Genomic DNA, 18,441 nt, shown 5'->3' with positions numbered 1-18,441 from the left:
CCTCAGTATGCACTATACCTATTCAAGGCAAAGTGCAGTTACTTGTTTTAATGTTGTCATTTCTAATGAGTTATAGCACTGCTTATGTTTGAACCTATTTGTTTGTGTAAAAGCCTAACACTTCTCAAATTCCTTTTTCATTGCATTTCTGTAATAGTATGAGAAATAGGTTAAAAATGTAGGCTTATAGGGTAACACTCTAGTTTGAGTCATGAAGGGATGTGCTGGATTAACATCAACAGCCGGTGGCAACAGCCCGTCACTTTCTTCCATTTTTCTGCTTGATGATCCAATCCAGTTGATCTTCTTGAACCCAAAAGCCCACTGGCTGAATTCTCCAGTTATGTAACAGCCCTCAGGTAATAGCAGCGCCTCTCTACACGAGTGGAGAAATCACATCAAGAATGTCAATGCAAGTGCACCATCCATATATAGAAAAGTCTAACCTGTAGTGTCAGAAGCCATCACTCTCAAATCAGTCATTTGCTTTTAATCATTGTGTGTTTTGAAGAGCGGAATAATTTGAATGAACGCAGAAGCCAGCAACAATTGGTATTTAAGTTATATCCAGAAATCATAAGATATAGAGAAAAGAAATAATATACTGGCACTCGTTCCCCTCAGCAAGCAACATTGTATTTTATTTTATATACAAAGGCAAGCGGACCACAAATGTCTGAGTAAAAAATGTTAATGCTTCACGTTTTTTGGCTGAAATGTTTGGTATTCCCACCAACTCTGACATATATGATGCTGAGAGAAAAAAAAGGCAGAGGTAATCATTAACAACACGTTACAGTCAGACCCTTATTTTTACTTCTACATTTTCCAAATGGAGAAAAACATCTATAATCCAAGGGCATTTGTTACTTGAAAAATACTGTGCTGAACAACAAATCACTTGACCTACAGCACACATTTGTTCTCTAAATTCATTACATTTCAGCTCTCTATATCCTGTTACAGTTACTTATTGATCAACAGTAAATATGATCCACGTTCAAGTTATGCACAAACATTAGTAAAAATGAATAACTTAATGGTGCAAAAGGCAACAATGTAATGTTCCCCAATCATTTGTCCAATCAGATCAGATGTTGACTCCAATTAACCCCATTCAGTTAATATTAGTGAGGACCAAATCCTTCTGATATTTGCATGCTGATTACCAGGGAACTGAACCAATCATTTGTTTTGTAAGCTTATCTGACCAGTCGAAGGCTGCTAAATCACCAGCTGTTTACCACAGAGAAATGAAAGAGAGGTTGTCACAAACCCCCCCAAAAAAACATACAAACAAAAACATTTCTCAGATTCATTGTAAGCTTCTCTAGATTTGCTGCATGGGCTTCAGGTTGGGAGATACCTAGAAGACACACGACAGATCACAAGGAAGAAAGAGAGGTCTCATGGCTATGATACTTGAAGTTAGAAAATGAAATATCGTGCTGGTAGCCAAACTGTTATGTTACTTACATCAAAATCTGTGCCAGTGCATGCCTTGATATCCTCAGGAGTGAGCCCATCCCACACTTCTATCAGAGTCAGGCCTTTCGTCTTATCTACATCAAACACAGCCTGGTGAACAGAAACAGGGCAAAAAGAGAGGGAGGGAGGGAAAGAAAAAAAGGGATGAGATGTTTAGAAAAAGACAGATGGTATGGATGAGGTGACATAGACAAAATGGTGACAATGAGTCTCTCCTTAATAGATGGGCTTGAACCCTATGATGTGCAGTCACTGGGGTCACAGACAAGGACGTGGGGGCCTCAATTTTCAAAGTGACCCCCCCCCCCACACACACATACACACTTCAGTGTCACCCACAGATGACACAATAGCTGCAATTATTGGTGACACATCCATGAAAGGCCTCAGAGAGTGGTCCTCAACTCTCTGGACCACTACAAAGTAGTGAGCAATTACGTTATAATCGTTGCACTACTTTTAACAGTTTAACAATTTAATTAACAATAATGAAGTTGAAATGTAAAATGTTGGGTAGAGGGTGAAGTATCTTTTCAGATAGCACAGCTGACAGTCATCTATCAATTATGCTGACATGGTTCAAATTAGCATTGTGAGTTTCTGTGGTTAATTTGGCATTTGTATACTTGTGATCATACTTCCACAACACTACATTGTGAGAAGTTGTTCTGAATTCAAATGTAAAAAACTTTATAAATGAGGCCCCCAGAGTTTTCATCATTAATAATGAAATGCTATATATGGCTGAAGGCACTGGTGCTGTAGCAGAGACCGGAAGGTGGAGGCTTTCTGTAAATTGCCAAGAAGAATATTGCCAAACCTGTCATTTACACTGAAGGTCCATAGTCCCACAAATGCTGGAAATGTATCTAAAGAAATGTTCCGTCTTCTGAAAAGTAGCAAATCAATCTCATACACTAATGCATGTAGAGTACCTTCAGGCAACCCTATTATTACCTCTTAAAGCCGCAACATCAGGGTGACATAGTTTGGGACAAGATGACGACACTTTGGACAGAACAAACGCGTTTTGGTTTTGGCTTAGCTTATCTTTTTGCATGGATCCCCGCACATTTAGAGAATAATTATCCCAAACCCTGTAATTTTCTGTGGCAATCTTGTCGTTTCTTACATTGGTTGCCTAAGGATTTGGATATATTTTAAGCGTAAACATGTTGGAAACTGTCTTTTGGAGGATTGTTTTAGAGTTTGTATCAGAGTTTCCACAATCCAGATAGCAGTAGAAATTTTGTAAGTAGTTTTTTTTTTTTACTAAAAGCAATAAAGAAGTGCCAGTTTGGCAGTTCACTAAGTGTGGTAAGGTTGACTAAGTCTAAACAAGTAAACTGCTTTCAGTTACACTGTGATTCTCAGGTACCTACTGCAAGTTATTCTCTTTCTTTATCAATAAATTGGATAACTGCCTAGCTTGATATTGCCACGAATATCTGTGAAAGTTGGTTTTTCAAATTGAATCTGAAGATATTATCAGTTAACAGACTTGACACTTGACAAGTCTGACATAACAAGTTAGGTATGTGTACATTCAGTACAGATTATACAATAGCCGTTTAAAACTGAATCTGGAGTGATATATTTATTCCTTTATGCACACAATGCAAAAAATATTTTATGAAGAAAGGCCAGGCACACTGAGGTGAGCATCCTGTTGCTTCTCTCAGCAGGGACTTGCATGCTAAGCCACAGTCACATCCAGGCAAAGCCCGTCAGGACTCTCAGCTCATTAGGACCACGCACACAGTGACAGGGCAGGAGGCAGATATCTCACTCCAATATAGCAAGACAGAATGTCACAAGGAACAAGGGTCTATGGATAACACAGACACTGACATGCATCTGTAATCATGACACATGTCGCAAGTAATGAAGGACAATGAAAGATTTGTCAAAATGTGCCATTTGTAGGTGATATAGGTGCGACAACATTGCGCAAGGGCAATGTAACGTCAATGTGAGCTCACAGTTTGACATACTCTGCTTTAAAATGCACAAGGCCGAGGCACAAAATGGTCTGGGTAAAAAAAATAAAGAAATTTGCTATTTAGTAAGGTAGTTTCTGATATCCACACTTTGTACTGAAAAGCAATCTGAGCCTCCATTTGCAAGCAGCCTTTTTGTTGTGAAACTGTTGAGTCACCTTTCTTCACAGTCAAAGTCACCACCATCATTAACCAGATTGATGCAAGTTAGTCATTAAGAAGCTGCTGTCTACCTCATGTGTTGTCTAACGAGAAGTAGGCTGAATGTCATGTAACAACAATAAGCCATCATCACTCAGACCACTTAATGCTCCAGACAAATGTGAATATAATAAAAAGATGGGAGTAAATAATACACTTTTTACCCTCCAACAAAATAACATCAAAGCTTAAGAAGCAAGAAGCATATTTTGAGGTGTGTTCAAACAAAAACTCACAACAGGTCTAGTGCTGTACTTAGGGATGCACCGGAATGAAAATTCTTGGCAGAAGCTGAAACCGAATATAATGATACAACCGAATACCGATACCGAATACTGAACAAGGTTTTTCTCATTTTAAAGTAAATGACATGTGTCCATTTACTTTTAATGGACACATGTAATATGTTTTATACTTTCTGTGAATATAATCCAATTAATCTTATTTCCATACTGTATAGACATCTTATTTTGAAAACCGGACGTTGTCACATGTGTATCCTTGCGCTACATTCATCAATTGCGACCCAATTGGATAAATAATGTTGTATGTGGTTCTCGTATCGTGAGACATGAAGGCTTCATAGCCTCTCTTCAGGTAGGACTCTTGAATGTTGCCTTTTCTAAGAAGTCAGCCACAGATGAAGTGGATGTGCTAGGAGACAATTCAGCAGAACAGTGTCTGCAAACAGCAATTTTTGCGTCTTTCTCTGACACTTTAAAATGCTTCCACCCTGCAATTGAAGATTAAGCTACACTAATATTATTAGTATTATGCTATTTGTAGAATTAGATTCAAGTGGTGGTGCCTATGTAGGATTGTCCAAAAGTCCATTTGCTGACATTTAGCCTTTCAAAAACAATATTTTCACTGGGGTTAAAAAACTGTTTGCGAAGAAAGATGGACCGGCAGTAGTACGGACGTGATGATATTGCAGTTGGAGAGCAGCACAGCGATTTGAAAAGATTCAGTTGAAAAACAGTAGAAAAATTATTTTAGCATATTTCATGATTTTTCAAGGCTGATTGGTTCCAAATCTTGCGCCAATTCTCAGTGTGGCAGGGGACCTCCCCAGGTTTCTTGTTAATCGGACAGACCTATGTGGTGCCATGACTTCTTTTGTAGCTCTAGTAGCCCATTGGCATGCACATAGCCTCAATGGGGCACGGGAAAGTACTGGCCCAAGGTTCATGTTAATCAGTGAGACCTCTGTGAAGATATGACTTCCTGTGTTGTTGCAACCTAGAGGAAGTTGTTTCTTTATAACTTGCACGTCATTTTGAATATGAAAATTCTTTGTATAACTTTTGATCTCGAGGGTCCATTGATTCTTCATGCAAAGTTTTAAACAGGTGGTATTATGCTTTTTGGCTTTTCCCCTCTCCTTTATTGAGTTATATACCTTTTTTGAGCATGTAATAGGTTTGCAAAGTGAAAAAGCCCAAAGTCCACCCCCCAAAGGGAGTTCCCATCTCCCACAGAAAACACTGCTCTGAACTGCCTGAAAACAGCTGGTTTGTAGTTTGTAGTTCCCTTTCATCCCTGTGATGTCACAGGGATGAAAGCTAAATTCACGTCATATAACGCTCACCAAGGGGCTACTCCGACATGCCCTCAAAAACAACGGTGGAAAAACACTGAGCTGCAGCACACACCTCCTCTCCCTTCCACACTAGCTACCCTCCAGACACTCAATAGACAAAGTTGTTACTGTGATGTGGAGACAGAGCTCAGTTAAAACTTTATGGATGAAAAATACTTTTGTTAAAGATTAATAACTCACCACTCTGAAACTCTTGCTCCAGTCCATGTTGCCAAGCTGGTCGGCAACATGTAGCCTACAGCTGAATCAAAGCTGTTTACGGGCTTCTCGCTGACCTGCCCTTCTCTGCTTCTGATTGGCTAGTAGTCCTCAACTAGGATCTGCGCATGTGCAACTCCCAACAAAGATCATTTAGAGACAAGATGTATCACTCCATAGCTAAAACGAAGCCTTCAACACAGGGTGAAAAGAGGAGCTGTAGCAATGTGCAGTATGAAAGAAAATATGGTGTTTTTTGAAAATTAAACCATGTAAACCTGTTCTTGTACAATCCCTAAATATGATTTTAAACCTGGAAATGAGCATAATACCACCTCTTTAAACAGATCGGACTCAGATTTTGCAGGGGTAACAAATTATCTGCGGAAATGGATTATGGTCTTTATCACGAGATGCAGCACAATTCAGGGAATGTGCGAATATCAGATTTTTTAAAGTGCAACGCAGTATGCGGGAGTTACTGGCCAAATCACACTTACCTTTGTTATAGCGCCACCTGGAGATGTAATGTTTTGCATCTGAGGTGTGTGCACCAGTCTATACCTCCCCTGTGAATTTCACTTTGATAACTTTCATGGTGTCTGCTACAGTATCACTTTTATCACTACTACTTTTTGAATCTGACTGATTTCAATAGAGTTCCTTGCCTTGCTGTTTTGCATGCCTGGCCCCTAAAAACTAGGGTGATTATGTTAAATATGAACCTTGCCTGAAAACTTCAATAGAAGCGTCAAATGCAAAAAAATGACATTTGGTACAGCCCTAGGAAGAACCATAAAAGAATTCCACTTTGCTGCTGGAATAATAATTGCTGTCATTGGCACTGCTGTCATTATGGAAAAAGCCACAGGTAACACTTTTCTGGGCCCATTATGATGAGTGAATAATTCAGGAGTCGTTCTACTTCATTAGTGAATGAGGGGGCAATGCTTTTTTTACTTAAATAATTCTCGAAATAATTTGACAAGACAAAATACTGACAGAATTAGTATGTAGACTATCGTCATGGCAGAAACTCAAGCACCAGGGGTCACAAAAGTGATGTGATTTACTCATTGCACAAATCATGAACAAAAAAATGATCACAATCCATCATTTCAAAAGACACTGCTGCAAGCGAGCAAGCTTGTAAACAGGGGAACTGTGTTTAAGAGAAAAGAAACGGCAACATAGTGTCAAAAATGATCCAACCGTATAGAGAAGCAGAAAAGACACTGCCAGAGGAAACACCTACCACCCTGGGTCTCAAAACATAGCAACACTATTTAGGACTACAGCTGAATTACCATCCTTCCTGGCCATCGCGATAGAAGAAGGATGATGTGTTTGTGAGAATATATTGTGTATGTCAGCATGTCTGCATGTGTCTGTGTGGAGGGACAAGAATTTACTTTTGAACTGAAGAATTTTTTGGCAGGTTTGGAACTCCCCAGTTCCTGCTCTCATTTTAGAAACAAGTTGGAGCAGAGGTTTTAATCATGTAAAGATGTAAAGCAAACAGTGTAGAATACATTTAGGATAGCCATTCTCAGGCTTATTAAGGGAACTGTTTGCCAGCAGCTTTATAACCCATCTTTTTCTACTGCTGACTGCTTCCTCTGGTGATCACCACACAGCCCACATGTAATTTAATACACAGTGTTGTTGGCTAATAAAGAAGAAAAAGCTCAAATATTATGCTACTGGCCTGTTTTATTTTATTAATTTAACCGTAAGTTGCTGATTAAAAAGGTTCCACTTGACTTCAGGCAATAAGCCCTAATTGGCTTTGTGTCCAGTGTAGAAACGTCAGCTGAAACATCGCCCAGCACCTCTCCTCTAGGTTGTGGTATTAACTGGAGACTACATCTTTAATACATTTTTATCTGACCACTACATCAACACTGTCATATTATTAACAATTGTATGTGGTACAAATGCCCTAGGAATATCAGGTGGCCTTGTAAATGGTTACTTTTATTGATCAGCACAGATAATTGTTTGTCTCTTTATTATCGTTGTCATAGAGAAACATGGTAGAAGAGCAGGCTATTGCTTGAATTTCAGATGTAGGACTCCAAAAAGCTGTCATAGGCAAGTTGAATCACACAAGCAATGAGGAGAAAACATTTCCTCTCATGGAAATGTCTCATTGTGTGCCTTGGCTGTTTTTCAAGTTTAAAGGCACTTTTGAAGGCCTCTGCTTTTTTTCTCGTTTTTACCTTGCTTTTGGAATATCAACTAAAACAAGGGTGCAGACCACACTTAATTAAATTTCTAATTTGAATATTACCTACAAACACTGCATTAACTATAATTAAATTACTGTGAACCATACACAAAAAAGTAAAATCCTCAAGACTGCTTGTGTTTTAATCCCCCCACACATACAAAGTACAAGCATTGATAATAATATATAGATATACAGATGGTGATGTGTAATAAATGATGCCAATGAACAATGCTTTTTCAAAAGCTAAATTTCTGATCATGCAATATGTTTTGACCACTGTTCTATTAGGTGCACTAGGTTCGGCATGGCAAACTTCACTCAGATACAATATGGAACCACAGAACAGGTGTTTGAAATGAGAAAAATCGGCACAGCAAAAACGTCTTGAAACGACAACACAGCATGTTCAGAGGCCTCATGTACAAAAAAGACTGAAAAAATATTTTATTTGATGGTTTGAACTCTTGGATCAGCAACAAATGCAAAACGACGGAGTGGCAGAGTGTCACAATGGCAGTCAATGCAGACGGTACAATGGCTGAAATAAAGAAAACATGGTCTGACAGAAAAATGGATGTCAAGAAAGACTAGGAAAAGAGGTTTTCAGACATCGAGGTGCTTGTGAGGTAGAAATCAGAAAGCACATATTTTTCTCTCGTTCACAAACAAAAGAAAATTCTGCAAGTTTTACAGAATTATATTACTCCCAAAAGGGGTTTTACGTAGGAAGGTAAGCATATTGTCGATCACATCAAATCATGCCTGTCGGCTCATGCAGCATTAGGCACGAGTGTCATGCAGTATTTAAATGTTTACAGCAATCATAGTGAGTACTTCACATCTTGCCAAAATGATTGCTTCAGTCAGTGGTATCCCCCACCCTGGGGTATCATTTGAAGATGGAGGTTTGACAGGTGAATGCATTTTTTTAATGTTGGTTTTGTTATGAATGGCCTGCATTATGATGAGGACTGATGATGAGGATGGAGTGAAGCAATTGTGCGAGAGCTGTCACTGACCATGAGTGTCAGGGGCATACAAGTCTGGCCCTCTCCTCTCCGCGGGGGCTGATGAAATATTTAGCGGACATTGATTTGAGATTTGAGTTGGCACTTGGCTTTTTTCTTTTACAATTGAAAGGTGCAATTTGGAATAGCTATGGCTCACTAGCACAAACACAAATAACACTGCTGGTTTAAATGTCTAAATGATAAAGTAAAAATGGGTGGTATGACGTGTAATTAAACTTGAGAGGCATCATCATATCTGTTCCTCTCACATTCAACTTTATTTTGATATTAAACATTATCCACATACATGATCAAACGTTTATGGTGTATCAGCGGACATAATTAAGTTTTTCATAGACTACTTCATAGACATATACACAGAAACTGGAGTGGAAAAGTTATTTTAAAACATTTGGTGAATTTCAGTACTTTGGAGTTTACTGACAGAGCCAGACAAAAGTTTCCAACATGGCCCGCACATTCTTACGTCACGGTCATTTTTATACATTAATGTGTGGGTGAAAACCAGCTTTTTGTGCATAGGCAGCGTTCATACATGAGGCCCCAGGTCTCTTAATGTTTGCTGTTCACACATATATGTGTTTAATGGCAATAATATTGAATATTAATACCAGTATTTGCTAAAGAGTGGGGTGATTGGGCAAGCAGATCTTGCAAACATGCAGTGATACTGTGGTTGGTCTTTGTTTAGTGTCCTCGTTTGGGATCCTCGTTCTTTCTTTTATTAAACCTAAATATGCAATATGGGTGTTTTCATTGACCTAGCTTTCCAATTCTGAAGACAACAATAGCATAGTATAAAAATCATAATTGGTGGTCTTGCAAGCTACCAGCTAACTAAGCTAGTAGTAATTCCTGAGCTACTGCAATCACACCCTCAATCAAATCACTATACTATGTTGTGCTGATTGACAACACAAATGGCAAAACATGTCAAGATGACAACACCTTTTTTGTATAGTTTGGTATATTGATTTTCAAAACAAGCAATCACAGAGACCTGGAGGTAATAAAAAGTTGGCTTCTTAACACTGCTGCCAAGTATAAGAATTTTGGCAATATCTGTGAGGGTGACAAGGTGACAGTCATATGTCAGCATTTTTGAAAAGCTCAGTTTTCCCTTTCCATATCACAAAGAGAGACTGACATTGTCAGAGGAAGAGAATTTTCAAAATTTCAACATTTAGGGATGGACTATGCCTGTTTAGTGTGGGCCACACGGAAAGAAAAAAACATTTTCTAATTAATTCGCAGGGCAATAGACATGGTATCAGAAAAATAAGGTAGAGGAGGAGGGATGTGGAGGCGAGAAAGAAGTAAGGAGTACAGAGGTATAAGAGGAAAATATGTGTTGATAGAGACGAAAGGAAATGAGGAAAGAAGACAAATGACAGAATGTAAGAATCCAAGTCATTACAAAAGAGTAAAAAGCTGGGGATGCAATAAGAGAGTACTAATGGATAGAGAGGGAGGGAAAACAGCAGGAGATGAAATAAGGAAGGTGGAGAGGAGGAGGTGGTACTAGTGTTAGCAAGGCTGTAGAAAGCGCTTTAACCTTTATAAATATTGACAGAAATCTGCTCGCTGAGAAATGTTGTGCAATCACAACAAAAGCTAGCTGAGCAGAAAAGAACAGATGGGGGGTGGGGTTGTGGGTGGGGGGTTAGGGGTGGCAGGTAGGAAGCCAAGGACACACTAACGGGTCATGTTTTCAATGAATGAGTTCCAAAGGCACTAAACACCAGAGGATTACAGCGAGTACATAAGAGGACACAAAAACTGCATCAGTACCCAGCTCTACTAGCTACTGGAACATCTCTCTGGATGTTTGTTCCTTTCTTACCTTCCCAACACCGTTTTATTTTCTCCAATCAGCATTTATACCTCATCTTTACTCCTCCTTCCTCCATTCCATCTAACTGCCCTCTACCCTCCATCTTAATTTTTTTGTCCTTTTTCAACCTTGTACTTTTGCTTACAGTCTGCGTATGTCCCTTTAAAAGGAAAACTCTACACTTGCACCATCTTAAGCACTATTCTGACAAGATAAGCTTCACCTGTAACTGGAATACTGGGCCATTAAAGATGTGATTGATACATGAATGATACATGAATGAGTATGACAACATATTGCTGTAAAAGGGAGCCATATCCAACAGGTTAACAAATGCTTTCACATTCTTCCATCACAACATGCAGAACTCAAACTAGGATCTCAAGGTCACTGTAAAGCTTCTTGGCTGCCTAGATGACCTCCTCTCTAAATCCTCCACTCCTCCACATAGGGCATGTCAGTAGCGTTTATCAAAAATATCCCACGTTAAGGTCATGAGGTCTCCCCTCAGTGAGCTGAAAACAGTGTGACCCTAACTTCCCTCTCTCTTTGAGTGTCTTTGAGGCCAACAAAAAGTGCTTTTCCATGACCGTCCAAACTCTGCCCATACCCAAATCAGGTCAATTTTATTTTTTGAAAGGCCTCTTTCTTTAGCTTGAAGGCTTCCTTCACCACTGGTTTGACCTTACTGCACATTTAGGTCTTTTACTTTTGCTTTTCACCAGAGAGTCCAAGACATACAGCTGCAGATTAGCTACGAGTGCAATCACTGTACAAGCAGCAAAAACATTACAAGTAGTGCCACGAGGAAGGGATGGGAGTAAAGGGAAATCCAACTCTAATCATAAAAAATAAAATAAAAACCATTAAGAAATATCAATAACCAGCCTCCTTACAGAAATCAACTGATTGAATTAGTGCTAATTGAATAAATTCAATTCTGATCCACCCATGTCACTGTGTTGCAACATACCAATCTATCAGTTGCAGTGTGATTGTTTTTGTATGTGTGTGTGAGGAAGATGCAATTGAGCAATAAGGATACCTGTCAAAGGAAGGCTGCATTTGTCCAAAATCTTGTTTTTCTCTCCCTAAAAGAGATTGTTGGTTAAAAGAATGACTTAAAGTGACAATTTGGCACATTTTATGTGGATGTCCAACTAGTGTTGATGGTAAATGCAGTTTGCACTGATGCAACAAATTATTTTGTGTACTGACTACAGCACTACTGGAAAAATATTCTGTGAACAGATGAAACCAAAGTTGAGTTGTTTGGAAACACCTAGATCAAAACCTCATCCCAACTGTGAAGTGTGGGGGAGGGGGAATCATGCTTTGGGGCTGCTTCGCTGCCTCAGGGCCTTGGAAGGGTAGCCATCATCGACGGTGAAAGTGTGAGTGACTTTTATTTTGTTGTGTTCATTGTCTGTGTGCCACGTGCCTCCTTGCTGAAATATTCAGGAAACTGATTGGCTGTGATAAAATAGGAAAGCAAACCCACTAACGACCAAAGTTAACTTTTGGTTTCAGTCAATCACTCCTGACTGGAAGGTGGGAAATTGTAATACTTTGTATGTTGAACAGCCAGTCCTCAACTATAAACAAATAAACCAAGATATCTAAATTAATATTACAGGAACAATATTAGGCGTAGATGGTAAGAACTGTATGGAAGGAGTATTGACCTGCAATTTTGGTCATAGGATAAAGGCTCAGTAACTGTATGATGTGTTATATCAATCTATCACAATGATTAGCTAGATGTAACTTGCAATCACCAGGGAAGGAAGTGAACTGAAGATAAGCTACACTAACACATTTCCATTATTAAGCATGGCATTACAATAATTAATCAAGTGTATTCACAATTACTGCATGATTAAAAGACAAGGAGGAAACCTTACAATCCCACAGGGCTCCTCTACTGTATAGGCTCAACCATTATGTATTTAACCAAGGCCATCAGGAGTGCCAGGAACAATTAAAGAAGAGACAAAAATCTGCAGTTAAAACTAATCAATTGGTATGTGCATTGATTGACTAGCCCATTGTGTGTAGTTACTGGCCCAGACGGGGGTGGTGCGGGACCTAACTCCTAGCTTGGTAATTTGTGCTTCAAAAATCATGGATAAAAAAACAAATGTGGTGCTGAAAAATTTAAGGAAAAAAAAGAAGTCGCTCTATGCAGGTGCAGCAAAGTGCCTAAACATTATAAACTTGTAATTTACTTGCTTTGGTGCTGCTGCTACTTCTACCGTTACATCAGTCGCAAATGAGGTAGCTAACGGTCTCACAGGTAGCCTATCAACTAGACATTAACGAGACATCATTAATATGGCTTACTGTTTTTTGTTTGATTATCTTAGAGACTAACCACAAGTCAGATCTGTTTCTGGGTTAATGAAACAAAAACTACTGATTTGATAAATGTGGTCCCGTAATTCTCAACCTGCTGTAGCCACTATTTAGTTGAAACGATTCTGTTACTACGACTGCTGCCTAACTTGCCTAATGGTAAAGGCGCCCCCTGACTAGTACTACTAGGACTAGTATATTATTAAAGGTATGTTGTTTGACAAATGTGGATTATTTTTAACAAAGGCCTAGAGGCCTTAGACAGCTTCTAATATTAAATGTAGGCTATTTATTGTACTCAAGGGCTCAGCTTAGGTGGTTATTCTACTTGAGAGCTAGACAGGTGTAGTTCTAGTTTTGAAAATGTATGGCTCATTTTATGTTGTACTGTACTTGCCTGAAATCCTCAAGAATGCAGAAATAAAGGTCTAGGTAAAGACCCAGAGCCCGCAACAAATGCTTTGTCCAGAGATTGGCCTCACAGACAAATTCCCAAGCCAATTTTTGCCCCAGTCCACTCCTGCCTTTAACACCTAAATAGGCTAAAATTGCACGTGTATTTAGTTTAGTGTAGTGGGTTACTAAAACACTGATGTTTTGTTTTTGAACAATGTTGATTTAACTTCAAAGTCAAAGGCATTCACTTATATGTACAATATGTCCCAAAAATATCTCTCTCTTATTAAAATATAATACTAAATAAACCACTGGTACAAAATCCTTACATACCCCCAAAGGTCTTTTACAGGCCAGGGGTATGGCCCAGCCATAGCTTACTCATTATATCAATTAAATTACAGATGATGAAGTCTCTCTCTCTCTCTCTCTCTCTCTCTCTCTCTCTCTCTCTCTCTCTCTCTCTCTCTCTCTCTCTCTCTCTCTCTCTCTCTCTCTCTCTCTCTCTCTCTCTCTCTCTCTCTCTCTCTCTCTCTCTCTCTCTCTCTCTCTCTCTCTCTCTCTCTCTCTCTCTCTCTCATTGAACAAAGAGATAAACCCACCTTTTCTGTGATGATCCGATCCACACACTGCTTCCCTGTCAAAGGAAGGCTGCATTTGTCCAAAATCTTGTTTTTCCCTCCCTAAAAGAGATTGTTGGTTAAAAGAATGACTTAAAGTGACAATTTGGCACATTTTATGTGGATGTCCAACTAGTGTTGATGGTAAATGCAGTTTGCACTGATGCAACAAATTATTTTGTGTACTGACTACAGCACTACTGGAAAAATATTCTGTGAACAGATGAAACCAAAGTTGAGTTGTTTGGAAACACCTAGATCAAAACCTCATCCCAAATGTGAAGTATGGTGGAGGGGGAATCATGCTTTGGGGCTGCTTCGCTGCCTCAGGGCCTTGGAAGGGTAGCCATCATCGACGGTAAAATTAATTTCAAAGTTTATCACAAAATTTTGCAGAGAATGTAAGGCCATCTGTTCGCCAATTCAAGCTTAACAGAACGACAACCCAAAGCACAGAAGTAAATACACCTTCTGATATGGCCCAGTCAAAGTCTCAACTTCAACCCAATTGAGATGCTGTGGCATGACATCAAGAGAGTGAGAGTCTGTCAAGAACAAATTCTGTTCTCATTTTCATTTTCACATAGTTAGAAAATGGCATTTTAATTTTGACCTAAAAAAACCATGAGGACATGTAAATGCAATAGACTGGGGGCGCTGTTTTGCTAACTGCATTTGAATAAAGTCAACTTTAGAACATGTTAAGCCTTTGAAAATTAAATGTGGGATTACATTTTCATTTTCAACTTTGCATGATATTATGAAATTAGTCCCCTATACGCTTCCATATATTGCTGAACTGAAACAGTTTTGTGAAGAGCGATTCCTCACGTTGTTCAGGTCTGATCTGCAACTACAGAAAATATTTAGTTGAGGTTATTACTGTAAAAGGAGAGTCAATCAGTGATTAAATCCAAGGGTTCACATACTTTTCCCACCCTGCACTATGAATATTTACACGGTGTGTTCAATAAAAACCTGTTACCACATAATTGTTTGTGTGGTATTAGTTGAAGCAGACTGTGTTTGTCTACTGCTGTCTTAGATGAAGATCAGATCACATATTATGGCCAATTCATGCAGAAATCCAGGAAATTCCAGAGGGTTCACATACTTTGTCCTGCGACTATAGTTCGCATTGAGGAATTTATTGTTCCTATGGACTATATTTACCATTTACACTGACTGGACATCCACATAAAAAGGTGCCACTTATCACACAGTCAGTCACTGTGTTAATACTTTCAGGGCTCTGATGCTACCTCAGAAGCACACATCATACATCACTCATTTGCCCCCTTTCCCATCATGAATGAAAACTGGCTTCAGGGAAGTAAATTTATGCTCACCTGCTGCACCATCTGGACTCTAGCTGGGCGCCAGACAGTCTCCCATTAGCAAAAAACAGCATGTGTCTATGAATGTAGAATGTTACGATGCCCTTGCATCATTGGTCTGGACTTTCCAAAAGTAAACCAATTTAGTTCGATAGCCTAGTCCTATTGTCAGAAGCCCTGTGGGGTTGTTCATCTCTGTGTGCAGCACCAGTCTAACTAATCAGCTGTTCCCAATACACTCAATTCTAGACTTGTATTCAAATTAGCTAAAGATGAACAAACAGGAGATGGTTTGTGCACAGAATCTCATCAGGGTGAGCTGGCACTCTCTGGTAAAGAGGCATTAAGCAATCCATTAACAAAATTATCCTTAATCAGTTATAACACTGACACTCATTATCGTTTCAAGCTGATACAAGGTATGCTGGTGAAAGTACTAGCATGGGAAAAGAAAATTGCCAATTCAACCTGGTAATTTCTAAAGGCAATGCTGGTTGGGAAAAGCATGGTAAAAGCTCATGCTCACACACACTCACATACACATGTATACATACCTTAGCTGAGTGCTCCATGGTGACTACCACTTTGGTTCCAGCGCTAGCCACCAAATCCATGGCTCCTCCCATTCCCTTCACCATCTTACCCTAAGAATGGAAGATAAAAAGTTTCAGTTATTCTATTTTTTCAAGGGTGGACAAAACAACAGAAACACCTTACAATTTACCAAAATCCAATCCAAAACTGCCATTAACTATGGCCTTAAAAGTACCATACAGATTGATAAACAACAAATAAGTAATGTATCTCCAAAAATCTACTCCTCCTTCATTAAATATAAATAAACGTTTAAAAGTTGCTTTGTGTTTGTCTCGCTTTGTCATCAATGCAAGGACATCGTCTAATGCTATGTGTTTGGTAAAGCCTAATTTTATCCCTGCACTAGTAAGACTCTGAAAACTTCACAGACAGACAGAACAGGAGGAACAGATTAGAAAGGATTTTCAGCAATTGTATTATGGGTTACTGTAACATTTTACTTTCATTGATTTCATTAACTAGGGGAGGCAGTGACACAGCCAGCCAGATTCAAAACACTGAGATAAATGCAAAATTGACCAAACAGGTTATAAACTATTCAAGTTTAATAAATCTAAAACATGTATTTAGAAGAAAGAAAGAAGGTGAACATACACAGTGGCCATTATAATAATCCACTGCATTGCGAAACTCAATGCAACTTTTAATAGGGACCGTTGCTCTGGTAGAAAGTAGTTTTTGTAGAAAGTAGCTCCAAAAAATAAATAAATAAATAAACTGTTAGCAGCGTGTTCAGTGGATAATACAGAGTAGCAGCAAGTCTGTTTCTGAAAAGCAAAGTTGCTGTTAAATTTTTTAAATGTAATATTTCTATGCTGTGAGCACCATCAACTAAATTACATTCTCCACCTTTGTATTTGGGCACTGGCAGAAATGTCACAGACAGAACTTGAGTAAATTATACCAAAGCTTCTTGCAAGAATAGAAACCAATGGAATGAGTGAAAAAATATGCTTGTTGTAATTGTGTGAACCAAAACTTTACGTGTACATGTGCTAAAATTCATGGTTCTGGTTACTATTCAAGCAGCAGCATTTTCAGTGTGTATTTAATGGTCAAAGGAATTAAAGGTCACACTAAGATGCAGCAACAGTGGGTGTTCAGTATTCAGTGTTACGATGAATTTAGTACCATTATAAAGAGTAAGAGTGGTGCTGTGGTGGGCCTTCTCTACAAATCAGAAGGCTTTCACAGCCATATCTTTAGAGAAGATAGCTGGGTGTTAGCCTATATTAACTACCAGGTCTAGTAGTAACTGCTAAAGATAAGAAAACCTTTATTTGTCCCACAGTGGGGAAATTGCGGAAAAGCTTAAAGGCTTGTGTTGATAGCAGACAACAATACTTACTAGATAATGAAAAGTAAAAAAAACCCCATTATCGTTGCCAACAGTATCAAGCAATGGGGCCAAAAACCGCAGTTCCTCAAATGGCCACTTGAGGCTGTCTCCAAAAGCGAGTCAATCTCCATGGAACCCCCGTGTTAAAATATCCAACTTTATAGCAGAAATAAATATGCTTACAGCCTGTTACCTGCTTTAGTCTCCATAGCTAATTTCCCATTCATGACAACTGTACAGGGGTGAATTTCTATATAACTCACCCGGGAAAGTAATTGCATTGGCTTAAAGTAATGAAAATTAAAGGCAGGTTGCTTTGAGTGACAGGTGGGTGCCGTCACAGGGGGCCAGCTGCTAGGTGGTTTCAGTAACCAGGCTTCATCTCTAACAATTTTTGGATAAGCAGGAGTCAGGGACTGCCAAGACGATGACGGCCTGAGCCTCCCACATTGAGCTGCATAACAGCTCTTAAGAAACCCTTGAGCGACAACACATCCACTACATCAATGTTTTATATAGTCTATGTTATCAAGGGAACACTATCTCTTATTTAGACAGAAAAAAAACAATGACAATTGCAAAGAAATGTCAGAAGAGCAGAGAGCAAGCAGCAAAGCATCTGCACTGAAGAAAACTTCAAGAGGCATCCCTTCAATAGCCAATGGTGGTTTTTCTTTGTCTTTTAAACGAGCTGCTTAGATAATATCAGTAAACTAGGTGCTAAATGCTCCTATGTAGATACCCTGTGCAGTATAGCTTTGTCTAGTTGCAATTCAGTGAGTCACAATGAGAAGTCATAGTGGGTTTTATGTTAGAAAAGGAGCAAAGAAAAGTACTTAAGCAATTTGAAAGATCATCACAGCAACAGAACTGCCATCTGAGTGAAAAACTGTCTTCTAGTCCCTCATTGTTCCCAATAAGGAAGGTTTCCAAATACGGAAGGCTGACATGCAGATATGGCCACAGGGTGACGGCTGAGTAACTGAATTAAAATCCCATTTGCTCATCAATCATATGAAGAGCATGCTTTTCTCTCTGCTCGATAACCAGAGGATATACATGCCAAATGTGGTGCATCATAAGGATACTGTCTGCCTCCAGGGATGCCAGCTGGGTGGAGAAGATATCAACAGAGAGCGGAAAGAGGGATGGGAGAGGGGAGGTTGAGTAGAGGAAGTAGGGAATAGTATAGACTGAGGATATGGGAGA

The 18,441-nt window shown here is 39.1% G+C and overlaps 1 protein-coding gene across 2 annotated transcripts in view; it reads right to left on the bottom strand.

Moving 5' to 3' along the window:
* Positions 1–614: 614 nt before the first annotated feature.
* The window catches only part of oxct1a (3-oxoacid CoA transferase 1a), a 50,785-nt gene continuing 32,958 nt past the window's right edge, over positions 615–18,441 (bottom strand). The window contains exons 14-17 of one of the 2 annotated variants that reach the window (XM_038703902.1): positions 15,851–15,940; positions 13,942–14,022; positions 1,477–1,578; positions 615–1,366 (exon numbers count right to left, since the gene is read on the bottom strand). In XM_038703902.1, coding sequence (XP_038559830.1) covers positions 1,331–1,366; positions 1,477–1,578; positions 13,942–14,022; positions 15,851–15,940 — 309 coding nt within the window. In that variant the 3' untranslated portion in view covers positions 615–1,330. The remainder of the gene's footprint in view (positions 1,367–1,476; positions 1,579–13,941; positions 14,023–15,850; positions 15,941–18,441) is intronic. The other variant, XM_038703903.1, reaches the window with a different exon arrangement.

Source organism: Micropterus salmoides, unplaced genomic scaffold (genome assembly GCF_014851395.1).
Source record: "Micropterus salmoides isolate LMB-PRFRI ecotype aquatic unplaced genomic scaffold, ASM1485139v1 Ms_hic_scaffold_7, whole genome shotgun sequence".
Lineage (NCBI taxonomy): Eukaryota > Metazoa > Chordata > Actinopteri > Centrarchiformes > Centrarchidae > Micropterus > Micropterus salmoides.
This window is presented reverse-complemented; position numbering and strand designations above follow the sequence as displayed.